Source organism: Stylophora pistillata, chromosome 2, assembly GCF_964205215.1.
Source record: "Stylophora pistillata chromosome 2, jaStyPist1.2, whole genome shotgun sequence".
Taxonomy (NCBI): Eukaryota; Metazoa; Cnidaria; class Anthozoa; order Scleractinia; family Pocilloporidae; genus Stylophora; species Stylophora pistillata.
Window position 1 is genome coordinate 58,786,258 of NC_142520.1, and position 18,354 is coordinate 58,804,611.

The 18,354-nt window shown below is 43.2% G+C and overlaps 1 protein-coding gene and 2 long non-coding RNA genes across 10 annotated transcripts in view; 1 reads left to right on the plus strand and 2 right to left on the minus strand.

Moving 5' to 3' along the window:
* The window catches only part of LOC148740673 (uncharacterized), a 21,019-nt gene extending 19,956 nt beyond the window's left edge, over positions 1–1,063 (minus strand). For 5 of the 8 annotated variants that reach the window (XM_088748931.1, XM_088748928.1, XM_088748930.1 and 2 more), the window contains exon 1: positions 806–1,063. In XM_088748931.1, coding sequence (XP_088605057.1) covers positions 806–1,063 — 258 coding nt within the window. The other 3 variants (XM_088748935.1, XM_088748934.1, XM_088748933.1) reach the window with 2 other exon arrangements.
* A 207-nt stretch (positions 1,064–1,270) lies between these two features.
* LOC148740674 (uncharacterized) lies at positions 1,271–3,080 on the plus strand. Its single transcript, XR_015996700.1, has 3 exons — positions 1,271–1,546; positions 1,656–1,761; positions 2,007–3,080. It is a non-coding gene; the product is annotated as an uncharacterized LOC148740674 (long non-coding RNA).
* A 3,176-nt stretch (positions 3,081–6,256) lies between these two features.
* Positions 6,257–10,871, minus strand: LOC148740675 (uncharacterized). The gene is made up of 2 exons (XR_015996701.1): positions 10,740–10,871; positions 6,257–6,584 (listed from the first exon to the last, which is right to left on the minus strand). It is a non-coding gene; the product is annotated as an uncharacterized LOC148740675 (long non-coding RNA).
* Between the last annotated feature and the right edge of the window lie 7,483 nt (positions 10,872–18,354).

Sequence of the window (18,354 nt, forward strand, 5' to 3'; positions counted from 1 at the left end):
TAACTGAACCTTGCTTTGACAAAATGAGCTTGTGGGTTTGCATAATAAAAACACTAATAATAATAATACAACTATCTTAAATTCGTACAGTTGTAGTCAAACAAAACAAAACAAATAAAAAAGACTTTATTCATTAATTACAAATTATAATTTCATGTTGGCTTCCACCCGCATGTAGAAGAGCCCAATCGAGACAGGGGAAGTGACACGCAAGTTTATTGGAAAAGACGAAAAATATTTTACAAACAATACCAGTTGTTGCCAAATTTAATTATGGTATCAGTTAAAAATATTATTATGATACAGGAATGGCAACATGGATAACACACAAAGTAAAAGTCAAATCGTGTTTCAGAGCTATCTAAATTTTAATTAATTGGTGCATAATTTCGGTGACGGTCAATGTAGTCATCAGATTTCAATAAAACTTCCGCGTTAATTTATTGGATGTTCTCTTTGCATATGATCTTCTTATGTTTATAATGTTTTCAAATAAAGACCTTAAATTTCGGAAATCGATGGATTACCTTGAAATGCAAATACACATGTATGATGAACGTGAATGATCTTGAGTTTGAGTAATTAAAGCAGAGTTAACTGTCTGATAGTATAGAAACTGTACCTCATCACGATCTAAATAACATCCAATTAACTTTAAGCGTTGGGCTATTATTGACATATAAATGCATCTACGATGTATACGAATTGCTAGTTTTGTTTGATTTGTGGAATTATTGAGATAAAATGAGGCACAACCTGGTATAAAGCTACAGGCGAGGTTAACCAAATGAATTAATAAGCTTACCTCGACTTGTGCCTTCGTCAAACCAGTGTCCGTTGACGCTTTTAAAACCATCTCCTTGTACATGGTTCCCGTTCCAACCTTCCCTCCTGCAAAACACCGCTCTAAAATACCTCTCTGTTCATCTGAGATACGCGTACGTTTCGCCATTGTATTTCCACACGAAGAACAACCACTATCTCGCTGAAGGCTTACCAGACGGCACGTTGTGGAATTTGTTACTCGCGGGCGAACGTGGATCATTCCATAAAGCGATTTCATTGGCTGCTCCAGACAATGCCTCAAATAAGCGGCATCAGACGGCTCAGATGGCCCAGACGATCATTTCACTTGGGTACTACCCACATTCTCAATTGAGAAATACCGGGTGTTACGCTATGAGAAAATGTGACACGGGTGCTTCAAACTGGCATTTTCGTTTACTGATAAAATGAGTTGCAGAGAAAAGATGTGAACTCTGCAGCAGCATTGCGTGTCGTTCTCCTCATAGGGATATCTACAGCTCGTTCATAGCTATAGTAAGAGTACACTGGGACTTTGGATGTGGTTCTTGTAGAAGAACCAAAGGAATCGGCATTTTCGAGTTGCCCTTAGCGAAAGATGAAAATCACAAGAGATGGCGCAACGAGTGGCTTGGTGTACTCAAGAAAACAAGGGAAATGGATAAAGATTTTAAAAGACAGATAGATGAAGACAAACTCTACACTTTCGAAAAGCATTTTTTGTCCGTAGATATTGAAATATGTAAGTATTTTTCGATAACTTTTGCTATGGAACGATACGATTGCTGAGCGTAATGTGCGTAGCGTTGCCAAGCTACTAAGATATAAACAAACAGCTTTTTCTTTCGTAGAGAGTCAGGTTTAAGACTTTGTCTGCCTAAATGTCAGAAGTCTTACTGAGCACCAGCGAAAACGAAAGCCATTCCTGGCACCTTACAGGTCTACTCAAGATTGATGGTAAGTCTTGCTTGAACTATTGGTATAATCATAACTTGTTGTTTAGTGCTCAAATTGTCTATCATAAGACTCAATTTATAATAACCTGTTAATTTGATTTTAAGAGCAAAATTACATTTTTATCACTATTATTTTCATGTAAATACTGTTGCCTACAAGTCTGTCATTCAAGTTTAAGAACACAGACTGTATTGATAAATTGCTATGCATTTGAACACAAGTAATTTTTTAATTTATATTTATAGGTTTGGCTTTTTGATGGAATTCCTGCAGTATCTTCAGAGCTGGAAGGAGAGCACTGAAAACCGAGAGGGTGAGTTTACCCAAAATGCAAGATCCAGGATGTTCCTCTCTTGGCAGACATACGAAGGCTTCCAGATTTTTGCAAGGTCTACAATCAAGTGCACCAGGTTTCTTCTTTCAGAGGGGATGGAGTATGTCCTGACAGAAAGGTTCTGTCAAGATCCTGTGGAAGGATATTTTGGAAAGCAGAGGCAGTTTGGCCGCAGGTGTGACAATCAAGATATCAGGACCTTTAGCTACAACAGCAACACTATTAGAATTGAAAGGTCAGTCTCCTGCCAGAGTGGGAACACTAGAGGCAGAAAGGACACAAAAAAAGCCTGGGTTAATGTGACCAATGAAAAGCTACCATGTAGAAAAAAGCAAAGAACTGTTTAGCGTATTCATAGCTAGTAGAGGCACATTCTAAGCCACTCTATTCACACTCTATTTCTAAATTTTTTTACTCCAATAATACAAGATATTCATGTAACAATCAATTAATGCACATAAATCAATCACCAATGTTTCATTTATTGTTTCAACATGTTTAATTTAAAAATAAATATTTACATGACATTTGTGTTGTTTTCCTTCCTACATGATTTAGATACATGTTATTATCCTATAACTATCATATTGGTTAATCCAAAGTTAATAGAGGGGTCAATCATATTCATTTTCATATGACTTTTCAATGGTTTCCATTAGGTATTTAGTTTCTTTGACACGCATTACCTTTATTCAACCAGTAACAACCATTTGTTTTGTTAAATAAGAATTTGTTATCAGATTCCTGAACTCTAAATCTATTGTGCAAGGAACCTTAATACTTTTAGGTACTTGCTATGAATAAAAAATGAAAAATAGAAATTGAAAATTCAATTTTTATACCATATGTGAACAACTCTTAGAATGAAAATGCTCTTCTTGATAAATGACAATAATATTACAACAAATATAGTGAGAAAGCAACAAATATTTCTCCATGTATCATATAACTGTTTTGTCTTGTGTAATAAAAATCTATTACATTACTCAGGCCTTGCTTGTTCTTGATCATGACTTCTCATGATCTCCTTTTGGAGAGCTTTAGCCTTTGTTTGCTTTGCTTTTACTTTGTAGAGCTGAATGATGTCCTCAGCACATGAAAAGGAGCGTACCCTTACATACAAAGTTACTATAGCATGAAGCACATTTTTGCTCACTTCAGCCTCTGGGATTAGCTCTGCATCAGAAACCATACATTGGTAGCTTGACAATACCTCACTGTCAGTTACTGAGTTGAGAGTTATGCCAGCAATTCTTGGGTTTCAGGTGACGTCACAAGCTTTGCTGAATTTAGTATCCGCCATGTTGGTGTCCCTCGGGTGTCAAATTTATGCATAATTAGTCGATTTCTATAGTGAAGCCCTCTCTCTTATCGCCGTATTATTTCGCCAACTACATGAATATCCAGAAAGAAAAAAGCGATAAAAGTATCTGGCATTCATCTTAAGGTATCCCAGTGTTCTCTGAGTATGCCGAAAGCTTAGAGAGTTGGAAGGAAAGATGTTTACAAAAGATCTCGGTCATCGCGGTTGACCTTGCAAGCGTGACAGCCGAGAAGTTCAGTCCAAAATGCTTGCCTCTTGTGAAGTGTCGGATTTGCTGAGTTACCTCGTTCTTGAGACCAGCTTCTGCACCAAGAAGCAGTTCAAGGTGTTCAAGAGTCTAGAGGCGTTTAATCAAATGGTGTCGGGATTTGTAACCTCAGTTGTTGGCAAAGTAATCGCCGGCAAGTATGTCGTGAGAGCACGAGTTTGGCATTCACAGCATATGAATGATCCTTTTGTGAACATTTGGGTCATTTCCGAAAACAATGGGACTATTTTGTCAGCCCATTGCTTTGGATGCAAAGCTGGACTGGCTGAGTCATGCTCACATATCGCGAGTGTTTTATTTTATATTAGAGCAACTACTCGAATTCATGGCAAGCTCGCTGGGTGTCACGAAAACTCAGACACCGAAAACTCAGATCCCTCGAAGTGTTCTCCAAGCTTCCAAAGTGCTCCATAATTCGATAGTGCATAGCATAAAGCATGAAACAATTGTTTTATAACATAACCGGTGGAATAATGCAACAAATCCGACGCGAAAGACGGACAACAATATCAAGAGTTATTCTTCAGTGAAGCGAATCGTGACGGCGCTGATGCCGATTCTTCTTTCCCGTTGTTTTTCTCTTTCTGCCTCATTTAAGAACTCTAGCCTAAGGGTCGCAAAATTGTCTTCGTTTTGGGACTGGTGGGCCGAGTCTCTGTTTGTATCCATTATTATCGCGAAATATTTAAGAATTTTAACAGAGCGACAACAAGGATCTGTGCGACGAAGTACAAAAAAGTAAACAAATGTCCCTTTCGGCTCGTCAACATCACGCCACATTTTAATACTTTGGTGTTGGAGCGAGCGCATTTGATCCAGTTAACTGTGAATGAAAAGCTCAAAATTAACGGGAAAAATGGAGGAAATCTAAGCAAAATGAAGTCTTGTGTCACTCTAAAATGTTTTAATGCTCAACCATCGGACGATTTTGCGAAACGTGCAACTTGCGGCCTTGTTGTTGCTGCTTCAGTTGGATCAAGACCCAAAACGTCAAAATACACGCGGCATTACCAGGAGTGATCATGAGTCGAGTTTATCTCTTGAATTTTCGAGGGGTCTGAGTTTTCGGGGTCTGAGGTCTGAGTTTTCGGGGTGTGAGTTTTCGTGACACCCCAAGCTTGCTTGCACTCAGGTAAAATGCTCATGGATTTTGCCGACATATGTCAATGAAGTGCCGTATGCGAGGGCTAAAGACATCGATTTCTCATCGGCTAAGAAGCTCAAAGAAAAGCTCCACCAAAAAATCGAGGATCTACAACAGCCGCAAGCCTCGAACCATACAACAACTTCTAGTTCCTCCTGTTCTTCCCCTTGATTTGTAATGATCTTAGGTATAGCGCATTAAATCATATATCCAATGAATTTTGCGCCATAGAAATAATAAAATTATTAAATTATCATACGAAAAAATCCTTAGTCTTTATGCTTTCCACTTTTGCGCGAACAGCCAACAACAATACATAAAACCATCCCCTCTTTCTCACATGAACTCTTCGTTAGATACGGTTTGTTTACGCTCGAGGGACACCAAGATAGCGGATAGTAACCGTTGCTAAGGTATTGGTCACGTGGGTGAAACCCAAGGATACATCTCGCGTCGATTGCACACACGGATGACTTGGGCAAGATTCATTTGTCACGAAGTTGGCCGGGATACCAATTGAGATGACTTTTTTCCACTGGACTTAAACAAAATTTCGGAAGGTAGTGTTCGTTTGACTTCTGTATAATTGAGCCAATTAAAAAAGGTTTTTGTGAAATTTTTGTAATTGTCGTCATCTTTTTGTGCGTGTTGTCTTCGTGAAAACGGCTTTCGTTATCTCTATATTTCGAGTCCTTCGTGGCTTTCCATATCTCAGATCATGGCTGGTGATGGCTTAGGCTCCGTCCGCGATGAACAGAACAAGCTGGGGTCTTATAGTTGTGCTATTAAAGTAGACAAATCAATATAATCGTCATATTTTTCGAATGTCTGGAGGAGGAAACCATAAATTTTACTCTTAAAATTGTATTTTGTATTCTTACGATGTGAGTTCAGAGAATGTGGAGCTGGAGCGACTAGCAATCCGCTAACTGATGCTTTTCTTTATTCTCATCACTTGTCCTCTTGATAAGGTATTGATATTGTATGGAGAAGTTCTCTCTTGGTCAGGGGAGGCAACACAATTTTTAATTTAGTTCTGAAGCTTTGCGTACAGTTTGAAGACAGTGAGTACATTTTCTTGCTTAGTTTCCTCTAACACCGGAGAAAAACACAAGCCCTAATATAATAGGCGCTTAAACATTTGGACAGAACTCAAGGACCAGTGGAACTTTGAATCCTCCATTATGGCTAAATGCCTTTCAAACCAGCGAGTCCAGATCAGACGACAGATGCACATTCGTGATGGTTCCCGCATGCATTCACGGCAGATCTGCAAAGACCGTACGGGGCCCACGCAAATTTGAATCAGGGCTCCTTGTAGCTGAGGAAATAGCAACAGCGAAACGAGAATTCTCTGCAAGTCACAATATAGCCAACCGGTGTAGCCGGCCTTGCAGTTACCACAAATCATGATCGCGTCCACACTGAGACTTCCACATATATAACTTTATTTAAACTTGGATTTAGAATAGCTCGAAAAAGAGCTTAATATATTAGAGTATAGTTAATATTTAAGAAATACAGAAAAATGTATAATTACAAATATATATATAAATATATATATATATTTATATATATATATGTGTGTGTGTGTATATCTAAAATTACTACGCACATATATATATACATATATATATATTTATATCACTGTCTTTAGTTCCTCTTGCTTCCTTACAAAATACTTTTCTTGGCTCCGCACTATCTTTCAAGCTTTGCAACCACCTCATTTCATCAAAAAATACTCCACTGTGTTCTGTGTAAAAAAGAAAAACAAAATACAGAAAAAAAGTCAACATAAAATCAATCAATGTAGAAATCAATCGGAATTAACACTCCTTCATCGTAACACTAAAGAGCAATCTGGCCCGACAAGAATCATCGCCAACAATAAATTCTATACAACAAATTCTGATATTGCCGCTAGCTTCATCAATATTTTGATTGTGTAAGCCCTACACTTGCCAGCTCCCTAGGGAATCATGTTGGCAACCCCCTTAAATACAGAAAATCTTCTCCTCCCAGGAGTTTTGTCCTTTAATTAACTCCCATAAGTGACCAATACAGAATTTCTCCTTACAATGTGTATTCAATATCTAGCAGAGAAGTACTGACAATAGCTAAAAACATCAATTAGGGGATTTTAGGTTGATCCAATACAAAACTCTCCAAACCAACTTCATAAGAACTCTATGGGAGACTGTAAGGAGAATCAGTTTAAGGAGATCTCGCTAGTGAAGTTGTAGATAAATGAACAATTAAGATAAAGGCGAAGAACGAAAAATCGCAACATCTCAATAATGAGGTCAGTTAATTCATACAGAATAGGATGATTCCTTGTAAAAATACACTGGCCCAATCAAAAAAAGAAAACAGAAATATACATTTATAATGCAGTAAATGTTTTCACATACACCATATACATTTATAAGCCCTACACTTCCCAGCTCGCTAGGGAATTCTGTTTGCAACCCCCTTAAATACAAAAAATCTTCTCCACCCTGGAGTTTTGTCCTTTAACTCCCGTAAGTGACCAAGACAGAATTTATCCTTACAATATCTATCTTCAATATCTAGCAGAGAAGTACTGACAATAGCTAAAAAGAGTAATCAGGGGATTTTAGGTTGATGCAATACAAAATTCTCCAAACCGACGTCATAAGAACTCCATGGCAGACAGTAAAGGAGATTCAATTTAAGGAGATCTCGCTAGTGAAGTTGTAGATAAACGAACAATTAAGATAAATGCAAAGAATGAAAAATCGCAACATCTCAATAATTAGGTCAGTTCATACAGAATAGGATGATTCCTTGTAAAAATACACTGCCTCAATCAAAAGAAGAAAAAAAGAAATATATATTGATGAGTCCTACACTTGCCAGCTCCCTAGGGAATTATGCTTGCAACCCCCTTAAAAACAGAAAATCTCCTCCTTCCTGGAGTTTTGCTCTAACTGAGATGACTCAAGGACAGGTTTGTAATCTCTTCTCTAAATGAGATGAGAGCAGAACTCAACTGCATATTCCAAATGAATTGATGAGGATTGCTTCTGAGAATCTCTCAAAAACCTTCAAGGCATTTATTTCTATGGAGTCCACCAAGACTAGCACAGTACCAGATATTTTCAAACTATCTCCAGTGACTTCAATCTGTTTATAGACATGGCATATCATCACTGCACCAGGAGAGAACCTGCCCATATTACAGTTCTATCACCCTTTAGTAGAGTTGTTATTGATCGATTGATTGATTGATGTACTCATTTACTCAACGTTAATCATACAGATCTTCATCCTTTATCATCCTTTATTGTGACCAAGACAGAATTTCTCCTTACGATATCTAATATTCAACATGTATCAGAGAAGTAGCGAGAATAACTAGAAAAACATAAGTCAGGGGATTTTAGGTTGATCCAGTAGAAAATTCTCCAAACTGACATCATAAGAACTCTATGGCAGACAGTAATACCCCATTCACACCAAAGCCTAAACATGCTTTAAAGCTGTTTTGTTAAACATGGTTTAACACAACAGCACCATAGAAGCTGCTCAAATCAATATTTGGTTGACTTCAAATGTGGCACATTGAAAAAACAGTTAAGCAATTGCTTGAATGTTGTGGAAAATTTAGTTTTTCAGTTCTCTGCATCTGATTTTTATTCAGTTAAACCTGGTTTAACTAAATTTCTACTGTATTTAGATCATTCTTGAAATACATGATTGTAATCACAGTCTCTTTAATTAACCTCAATTGACATGAATTTTTAATGATTCTGTCATTGTTGTACTATAGTCGTTTTAGCAAATGTTTTCCATTGAGAACTGTTATAATTAGAAATTGAAAAACTTAAAACTGAAAAAAAAATTAGCAGGTCGCTCTGTGCGGGAGCAAGCACAAGCTATCTCACAATTAATAGCTAGCTCCCATTAATACTTTTTGTAAAACTGATATGTTGACATATATGCCTCATAACTGCACATAGGTTCCAAATTGCTACATTGGAGACATGTGTGTCATGTATGTGACACATATGTCAGATAAATTATTTTACATGTACGTGACATATATTTTACATATATCTGCTACATATGTATGTGACATATATGTTACATGTATGTGACATATGTCAGACATATGTAGGAGATATACGTAAAAGATATGTGGTTTTGGTAAGGGCCATTAGAAAAGAGAGCCTACACTTTGCTATTTTCAAAATAACCAGCCATTTTAGGAAAGAAAAAAGTCAGAGGTAGTTCAAGTGGAAGTAAGATTCTTATAAAATGTAGCTGCTTGACTCCTCATGCAGGTTTTGTAAGTTTTGCTTTTTGAAATGAAACCACTGAAAGCAGGCGTTATACCTCAGTATGATCATCAATGGTAAAAGTGAGGCAAAACTGAGTAAAATTTTCAGGTGGGTTTTCAAGCATTAAGAGACTTTAAAAAATACTTGACTTAAATATTGTAACCTCTGCAGAGAGTGAAGATTGATTTTTTCTGATGTTTGTTACATGAATGTTTATCCCCTCTACTAATGGAATGAATTAAAGTGCCTATAAAATGTGCAGTAGACCAACCATGAGGATAAAGTAAAACATCCATTTGGGGGGTCTTTTAGCCCTTGAACTCCCAAGAATTGATGATAATTAATTGTGACCTCCAATTTCTACACATTTCCTGGTAAAAAAATTTGGGAGAATTGAGTTTTAGACCAAGATAACTTCTACCTAATAAGTTTGAGTATTGTAGTGCGTGTAGCTTAGTGCCAACCAATTTTCAATTGTGTAGGAAAATGAAAATGAAATTTCATTTTAGTTTTTCGCCGCGCTGTAAAAAAAAGAAGTTGGACTTCAATATTTTCGTATGGAATTTGGAAAAGGTATTGCAAGTGAAGTCAAGTAGCTATCTTGAAAACAGGGAATGGGGAATCTTTAAAAGCGGGACTCTCAAGTAGCGAGAAACTTTGAAACGAGAAATATTTAGAGGCGTGAAATGAACCCGCCGAAATGAATGAACGGTGTGGTGAAGTTGCTCTTTTATCCAATTTTACGCATGGGAAGCATGGAAATTCACGACTGTTGACAAAGGTAAAACTAGGTTGCAATTGGAAGAGCAGTCAGCTGCAACCTTGAACGCTGAAAATGGTGAAATTGTTAAAATTATTTAGGCAGGAGAATCTTTATTTTCATGAACATATTTGGTTGCTACAATTCTCTTTCTAAGAAAGCGTAGTGAAGGGCTTAATTTGTCGTTGTTTGTTCAAGGATGAAATAAAGAACTTTTTGTGACCAAAATGTCGCTCTTGTTCATTGACAAACCCAGGAAACGGTACTGTCAAGCACTGACTTTAATGAGAAGGTGTGGGAAGGCTTTAGAAACGACTACAATGGGATTAGGCGGAAAATAAAACTTGATGAAAGGTAACAGGTACGTAAAGAAACATAAACATTTCGCGCTTGAACAAAAACGTAGAAAGCTGAATATTGTAACCCAAAAATACTAACTGTAGCCATAGTTAGTCCCTTCTACTAACTATGCTTTAGCACGCTTAAAATTTGGAAACTTTATACTCGTTGAAGTTTGCAAAAAGTTTTGAAAGATTTGTTGGCTGCTTTATGGTATGATATGAAATATTCACTTGAACATGAGAAGGACTTTGACTTGAGTTGAAGAATGGAGAAGCATAATATTTTCTAGAAAATTGTAGTTCTTTGGAAAAACATGGCTTGCAAGTTTAAAGATTCCTAGGTGCTGTAGAAGATTAGACATTTTTGAAAAACTATAAGTGTTATAAATAGGTTGTACCCGAATGAACAGCGCGCATTATCCAAATGGCGTTGGTTTATGGCCATGCATATGGAGTAAAGTTGAAGCCTAAGCAAAATTGTTGTAAGTGAGCAATTTACTTACAGAAATCCTGCGATTGGAGATGAATTGCAGCTACTTCTTTGCGCAAGAATAGCGGTCCGGGCCTGTGGATAAACATTTAGATGGCAATATAGAGTAGCGTGGGGATGGTTGCTGCGAATAAATGTGCGTAGCGACCCGTATGTAGGTGATGACGCGTGAAGGCATGGTGACGTTGCATTTGAGCGGCAAAGTGTAGTGAAGTGAAGTGAAGTGAAGTTTTAGTAATGGCGGGCGGGTTGAAAGCAATAAAGGGTGGAGTTATGTTGTTTTGGTTGATTTAGGGCCGCCTGGTGACGGAAGGGCATCATGAAGCCTGGAAGTCCGTAAGCCTTGTGTATCATTCAAAGAATGGAGTGATAAAAGACGGGGGCCAGGTGGAAAGTGTAAAAGCAACTCTGTATGTTTTTTGCGCAAATAAATAAGCATGGCGCGTGGAGTTTTTGAGCTTGTAGAGTGGGGGTTTTAGGTGTGGTGTTGAAGAGGCGAGTTGCTTTTAGACTTAGATAGATTTTGATATATGCTAAATGCGCTACGGGTGCTCGCGAATGAAATTTCCAATATGCAAATATCAAAATGACATCACTAAGATCAGTAGGACTGATATCGGTACTCTAAGAGAGCAAGGCATAAAAGAGATAACTACCTAGTGAAGGCAAAAGAGAGCAGATATTTTTCAAAGCAACAAAGTAGATGATCGATCGATTGATACATAATACCTACGAAATCTCGACTCTCGTCCAAAACATCTTACATGAAGTATAGAAGTGTCTAAAGAGAAAGCAAATAAGGTAACAGCAATAAAATCTAAGAAGGAGAGTTCAAAGTTCGAAGGATGCAACCAATGGAGTTCGAACTCCGATCTTGATATTACTAGTCCTGCACCCTACCACTGTAACATGAAATTTTATAAGCGATACCAACAAACGCCTGCGCATGCGTGGAATCAGCATGTTTATGTTGTCGTTCGCGAGCCGTTCGATCGTTTGATCGCCGATCTAAATCGTGGATATACTTTTCTTTTCAAACTAGGATGTAAGTACGCTACCTAGAATGTAAGTACGTTACTCAAACGAACGTATTATTTTTTGTAAATGTTTATTTGCTTGCTCAAGAGCCAGCCAACAACTTTCAGTACTCGATCGATAACCCGTCAAACATAGTGATGCATTCCATGCCAAGGCAAGCTTATTACATTTCTTTGAGTATGTATAATTGACTTCTCAGTTTCAGATAATAAGCTAAGATTCAAATTCATACAAGGTAAACAATGCCATGCCTTCATGCTTTGGTAGTTAATGGTAATAATTTGGTAATAATTTCGTAATCATCTATCTTAGATGCTGTTACATGAACAAATTGGTTTGAAATCTGTCCTGAGAGTGTATTGGTAATGAGTTATTTCCATATGGCAGGAGAGAGGCTCCCGGCCATGAATTTGCATGAATTGAAAAATTGATGGCAAAAGCTACAATAAATCCATTGCTCTCGTGGATGCATGCAGGTGCCATCAATTGAAAAAGAAAAATTCCTGGTCAAGTTGGAATAAGTACAATGGTGTTGGAACTCGAATGAAAAAAGAAGTTGGAATTGCTTCAGGATTAATGCTGAAAGGGAGTTCCGAAGCGACCCATCCATAGTGGTTTGGTCGATTATATTGTTAAGTGCTTTTTAAATTAGGGAGGGACTTGCAGAGGTTGGTTCAATGTAGCACATGCACCAAAGAATGACCAAAGAAAGGTTTCAGGAGAGTTTTGTTTGATTGAATAACAGATCCTCTTGCCTCAAGTGACATTCCTTAAACAATTATCTGGTACAACCATGCCCATCCCTGACTCAGTGGAATATCCTGACTCACTGGAATATCCTCATTTGATGAATGAAAAAATTTGCTCACCAAAAAGTTGCTTCCTGTTCTGCCTACAATTGTTGACTGTGTGAAATAGTGCTAAGAAAGAACAAGAAAGTAAAATTGACTTGTTTTAAGAAATGCTATAGATTTATCCAGCAACCTTTGAAGGAAATAGTGGGTTCATTTACAATAATTGCTAATAAGGGGAAAGGGAGGGTGTTGAAAGTGTGAAATGATAAGAATGAAATGTTCGTTGTTCAGTAATTGAAGAAATTGCCCTGCAAATTGACATAACTGCAAGGCAGTTATGTCGATAATAAGGCAGCCAGCCAGCCAGCCAGCCAGCCAGCCAGCCTTAAAAAAAAAGATCATTACTTCTATTTTATTTTCCTATATATCTACAAGATATTCCTTTGAGATACGAAACTTTGGAAGGATGTACAGGGAAGAAAGAAAGCTAGATATCAACCAGGAAGCAAGTGCTGGGTGTAACGCCTCCCTGCCTGCCTGCCTGCTTGCTGTTGGGTCAAACTTTACTTCACTTAACATAATTCGATTGGAAATAAAACGACATTAAAGACAAATAGACATATAAACATGAGAAAAGAATAGACGGAAAATAAAAGAATGTAAAGGTAAAAAAAAAGACCTATAAAGAGTTTCTACGTTTCCAAAGAATAATGTAGAACTGGTTAATTTTGCTATAACTTAGCTGCATTCCAATATCAGGCTCCATATAGCAATCCTTAGTGTCCATACAATCGAAAACCCAACTTTCTCCTTTCTTTTTTATTTTTAAGAGTTTAAAACTGCAACACCTAATTCAAGGCAGTGCAAAAATTTAATAATACTCAAACTGACTGCGAGGCTGTGCACTATAAGGCACATGTGCGAGACGAGGGGTGAGCGTTGCACCCAGGGGAACCTCGGCAATAGACGCGCAACTCCGGGATATCACGGGCGACGGAGTGGCATGCGTGAGAGTGGGAGGCTGTGCAAGGTGTAAGGGGTGAGCCTTGTACTCACGCCTGCCACTTCCACGAAACACATCACCACGCGGCTAAAATGGATTCCCGCGTGCACTAGATAGTCCCAGGGGAGTTGGAGAGTAGGCGCGCACCGCCTGCCAAATCACGGCAGCCCTGGTGGCACGCCTCCGAGTGAGAGGCTCTGCACTGTGAGGCACATGTGCTAAAGAAGGCGGTGAGCCTTGTACTCACGCCTGCCACTTCCACGAAACGCATGACAACGCCTCCATAATGAAATCCCAGGTGCACTAGACCCAGGGGAACCTCGGCAATAGACGCGCAACTCCGGGATATCACGGGCGACGGAGTGGCATGCGTGAGAGTGGGAGGCTGTGCAAGGTGTAAGGGGTGAGCCTTGTACTCACGCCTGCCACTTCCACGAAACACATCACCACGCGGCTAAAATGGATTCCCGCGTGCACTAGATAGTCCCAGGGGAGTTGGAAAGTAGGCGCGCACCGCCTGCCAAATCACGGCAGCCCTGCTGGCACGCCTCCGAGTGAGAGGCTCTGCACTGTGAGGCACATGTGCTAAAGAAGGCGGTGAGCCTTGTACTCACGCCTGCCACTTCCACGAAACGCATGACAACGCCTCCATAATGAAATCCCAGGTGCACTAGACCCAGGGGAACCTCGGCAATAGACGCGCAACTCCGGGATATCACGGGCGACGGAGTGGCATGCGTGAGAGTGGGAGGCTGTGCAAGGTGTAAGGGGTGAGCCTTGTACTCACGCCTGCCACTTCCACGAAACACATCACCACGCGGCTAAAATGGATTCCCGCGTGCACTAGATAGTCCCAGGGGAGTTGGACAGTAGGCGCGCACCTCCTGCCAAATCACGGCAGCCCTGCTGGCACGCCTCCGAGTGAGAGGCTCTGCACTATGAGGCACATGTGCTAAAGAAGGCGGTGAGCCTTGTACTCACGCCTGCCACTTCCACGAAACGCATGACAACGCCTCCAAAATGAAATCCCAGGTGCACTAGACCCAGGGGAACCTCGGCAATAGACGCGCAACTCCGGGATATCACGGGCGACGGAGTGGCAGGCGTGAGAGTGGGAGGCTGTGCAAGAGGAAGGGGTGAGCCTTGTACTCACGCCTGCCACTTCCACGAAACACATCACCACGCGGCTAAAATGGATTCCCGCGTGCACTAGATAGTCCCAGGGGAGTTGGAAAGTAGGCGCGCACCGCCTGCCAAATCACGGCAGCCCTGCTGGCACGCCTCCGAGTGAGAGGCTCTGCACTGTGAGGCACATGTGCTAAAGAAGGCGGTGAGCCTTGTACTCACGCCTGCCACTTCCACGAAACGCATGACAACGCCTCCATAATGAAATCCCAGGTGCACTAGACCCAGGGGAACCTCGGCAATAGACGCGCAACTCCGGGATATCACGGGCGACGGAGTGGCATGCGTGAGAGTGGGAGGCTGTGCAAGGTGTAAGGGGTGAGCCTTGTACTCACGCCTGCCACTTCCACGAAACACATCACCACGCGGCTAAAATGGATTCCCGCGTGCACTAGATAGTCCCAGGGGAGTTGGAGAGTAGGCGCGCACCTCCTGCCAAATCACGGCAGCCCTGCTGGCACGCCTCCGAGTGAGAGGCTCTGCACTGTGAGGCACATGTGCTAAAGAAGGCGGTGAGCCTTGTACTCACGCCTGCCACTTCCACGAAACGCATGACAACGCCTCCATAATGAAATCCCAGGTGCACTAGACCCAGGGGAACCTCGGCAATAGACGCGCAGCTCCGGGATATCACGGGCGACGGAGTGGCAGGCGTGAGAGTGGGAGGCTGTGCAAGAGGAAGGGGTGAGCCTTGTACTCACGCCTGCCACTTCCACGAAACACATCACCACGCGGCTAAAATGGATTCCCGCGTGCACTAGATAGTCCCAGGGGAGTTGGAGAGTAGGCGCGCACCGCCTGCCAAATCACGGCAGCCCTGGTGGCACGCCTCCGAGTGAGAGGCTCTGCACTGTGAGGCACATGTGCTAAAGAAGGCGGTGAGCCTTGTACTCACGCCTGCCACTTCCACGAAACGCATGACAACGCCTCCATAATGAAATCCCAGGTGCACTAGACCCAGGGGAACCTCGGCAATAGACGCGCAACTCCGGGATATCACGGGCGACGGAGTGGCATGCGTGAGAGTGGGAGGCTGTGCAAGGTGTAAGGGGTGAGCCTTGTACTCACGCCTGCCACTTCCACGAAACACATCACCACGCGGCTAAAATGGATTCCCGCGTGCACTAGATAGTCCCAGGGGAGTTGGAGAGTAGGCGCGCACCTCCTGCCAAATCACGGCAGCCCTGCTGGCACGCCTCCGAGTGAGAGGCTCTGCACTGTGAGGCACATGTGCTAAAGAAGGCGGTGAGCCTTGTACTCACGCCTGCCACTTCCACGAAACGCATGACAACGCCTCCATAATGAAATCCCAGGTGCACTAGACCCAGGGGAACCTCGGCAATAGACGCGCAACTCCGGGATATCACGGGCGACGGAGTGGCATGCGTGAGAGTGGGAGGCTGTGCAAGAGGAAGGGGTGAGCCTTGTACTCACGCCTGCCACTTCCACGAAACACATCACCACGCGGCTAAAATGGATTCCCGCGTGCACTAGATAGTCCCAGGGGAGTTGGAAAGTAGGCGCGCACCGCCTGCCAAATCACGGCAGCCCTGCTGGCACGCCTCCGAGTGAGAGGCTCTGCACTGTGAGGCACATGTGCTAAAGAAGGCGGTGAGCCTTGTACTCACGCCTGCCACTTCCACGAAACGCATGACAACGCCTCCATAATGAAATCCCAGGTGCACTAGACCCAGGGGAACCTCGGCAATAGACGCGCAACTCCGGGATATCACGGGCGACGGAGTGGCATGCGTGAGAGTGGGAGGCTGTGCAAGGTGTAAGGGGTGAGCCTTGTACTCACGCCTGCCACTTCCACGAAACACATCACCACGCGGCTAAAATGGATTCCCGCGTGCACTAGATAGTCCCAGGGGAGTTGGAAAGTAGGCGCGCACCTCCTGCCAAATCACGGCAGCCCTGCTGGCACGCCTCCGAGTGAGAGGCTCTGCACTATGAGGCACATGTGCTAAAGAAGGCGGTGAGCCTTGTACTCACGCCTGCCACTTCCACGAAACGCATGACAACGCCTCCAAAATGAAATCCCAGGTGCACTAGACCCAGGGGAACCTCGGCAATAGACGCGCAACTCCGGGATATCACGGGCGACGGAGTGGCAGGCGTGAGAGTGGGAGGCTGTGCAAGAGGAAGGGGTGAGCCTTGTACTCACGCCTGCCACTTCCACGAAACACATCACCACGCGGCTAAAATGGATTCCCGCGTGCACTAGATAGTCCCAGGGGAGTTGGAGAGTAGGCGCGCACCGCCTGCCAAATCACGGCAGCCCTGCTGGCACGCCTCCGAGTGAGAGGCTCTGCACTGTGAGGCACATGTGCTAAAGAAGGCGGTGAGCCTTGTACTCACGCCTGCCACTTCCACGAAACGCATGACAACGCCTCCATAATGAAATCCCAGGTGCACTAGACCCAGGGGAACCTCGGCAATAGACGCGCAACTCCGGGATATCACGGGCGACGGAGTGGCATGCGTGAGAGTGGGAGGCTGTGCAAGGTGTAAGGGGTGAGCCTTGTACTCACGCCTGCCACTTCCACGAAACACATCACCACGCGGCTAAAATGGATTCCCGCGTGCACTAGATAGTCCCAGGGGAGTTGGAGAGTAGGCGCGCACCTCCTGCCAAATCACGGCAGCCCTGCTGGCACGCCTCCGAGTGAGAGGCTCTGCACTGTGAGGCACATGTGCTAAAGAAGGCGGTGAGCCTTGTACTCACGCCTGCCACTTCCACGAAACGCATGACAACGCCTCCATAATGAAATCCCAGGTGCACTAGACCCAGGGGAACCTCGGCAATAGACGCGCAACTCCGGGATATCACGGGCGACGGAGTGGCAGGCGTGAGAGTGGGAGGCTGTGCAAGAGGAAGGGGTGAGCCTTGTACTCACGCCTGCCACTTCCACGAAACACATCACCACGCGGCTAAAATGGATTCCCGCGTGCACTAGATAGTCCCAGGGGAGTTGGAGAGTAGGCGCGCACCGCCTGCCAAATCACGGCAGCCCTGGTGGCACGCCTCCGAGTGAGAGGCTCTGCACTGTGAGGCACATGTGCTAAAGAAGGCGGTGAGCCTTGTACTCACGCCTGCCACTTCCACGAAACGCATGACAACGCCTCCATAATGAAATCCCAGGTGCACTAGACACAGGGGAACCTCGGCAATAGACGCGCAACTCCGGGATATCACAGGCGACGGAGTGGCATGCGTGAGAGTGGGAGGCTGTGCAAGGTGTAAGGGGTGAGCCTTGTACTCACGCCTGCCACTTCCACGAAACACATCACCACGCGGCTAAAATGGATTCCCGCGTGCACTAGATAGTCCCAGGGGAGTTGGAAAGTAGGCGCGCACCGCCTGCCAAATCACGGCAGCCCTGCTGGCACGCCTCCGAGTGAGAGGCTCTGCACTGTGAGGCACATGTGCTAAAGAAGGCGGTGAGCCTTGTACTCACGCCTGCCACTTCCACGAAACGCATGACAACGCCTCCAAAATGAAATCCCAGGTGCACTAGACCCAGGGGAACCTCGGCAATAGACGCGCAACTCCGGGATATCACGGGCGACGGAGTGGCATGCGTGAGAGTGGGAGGCTGTGCAAG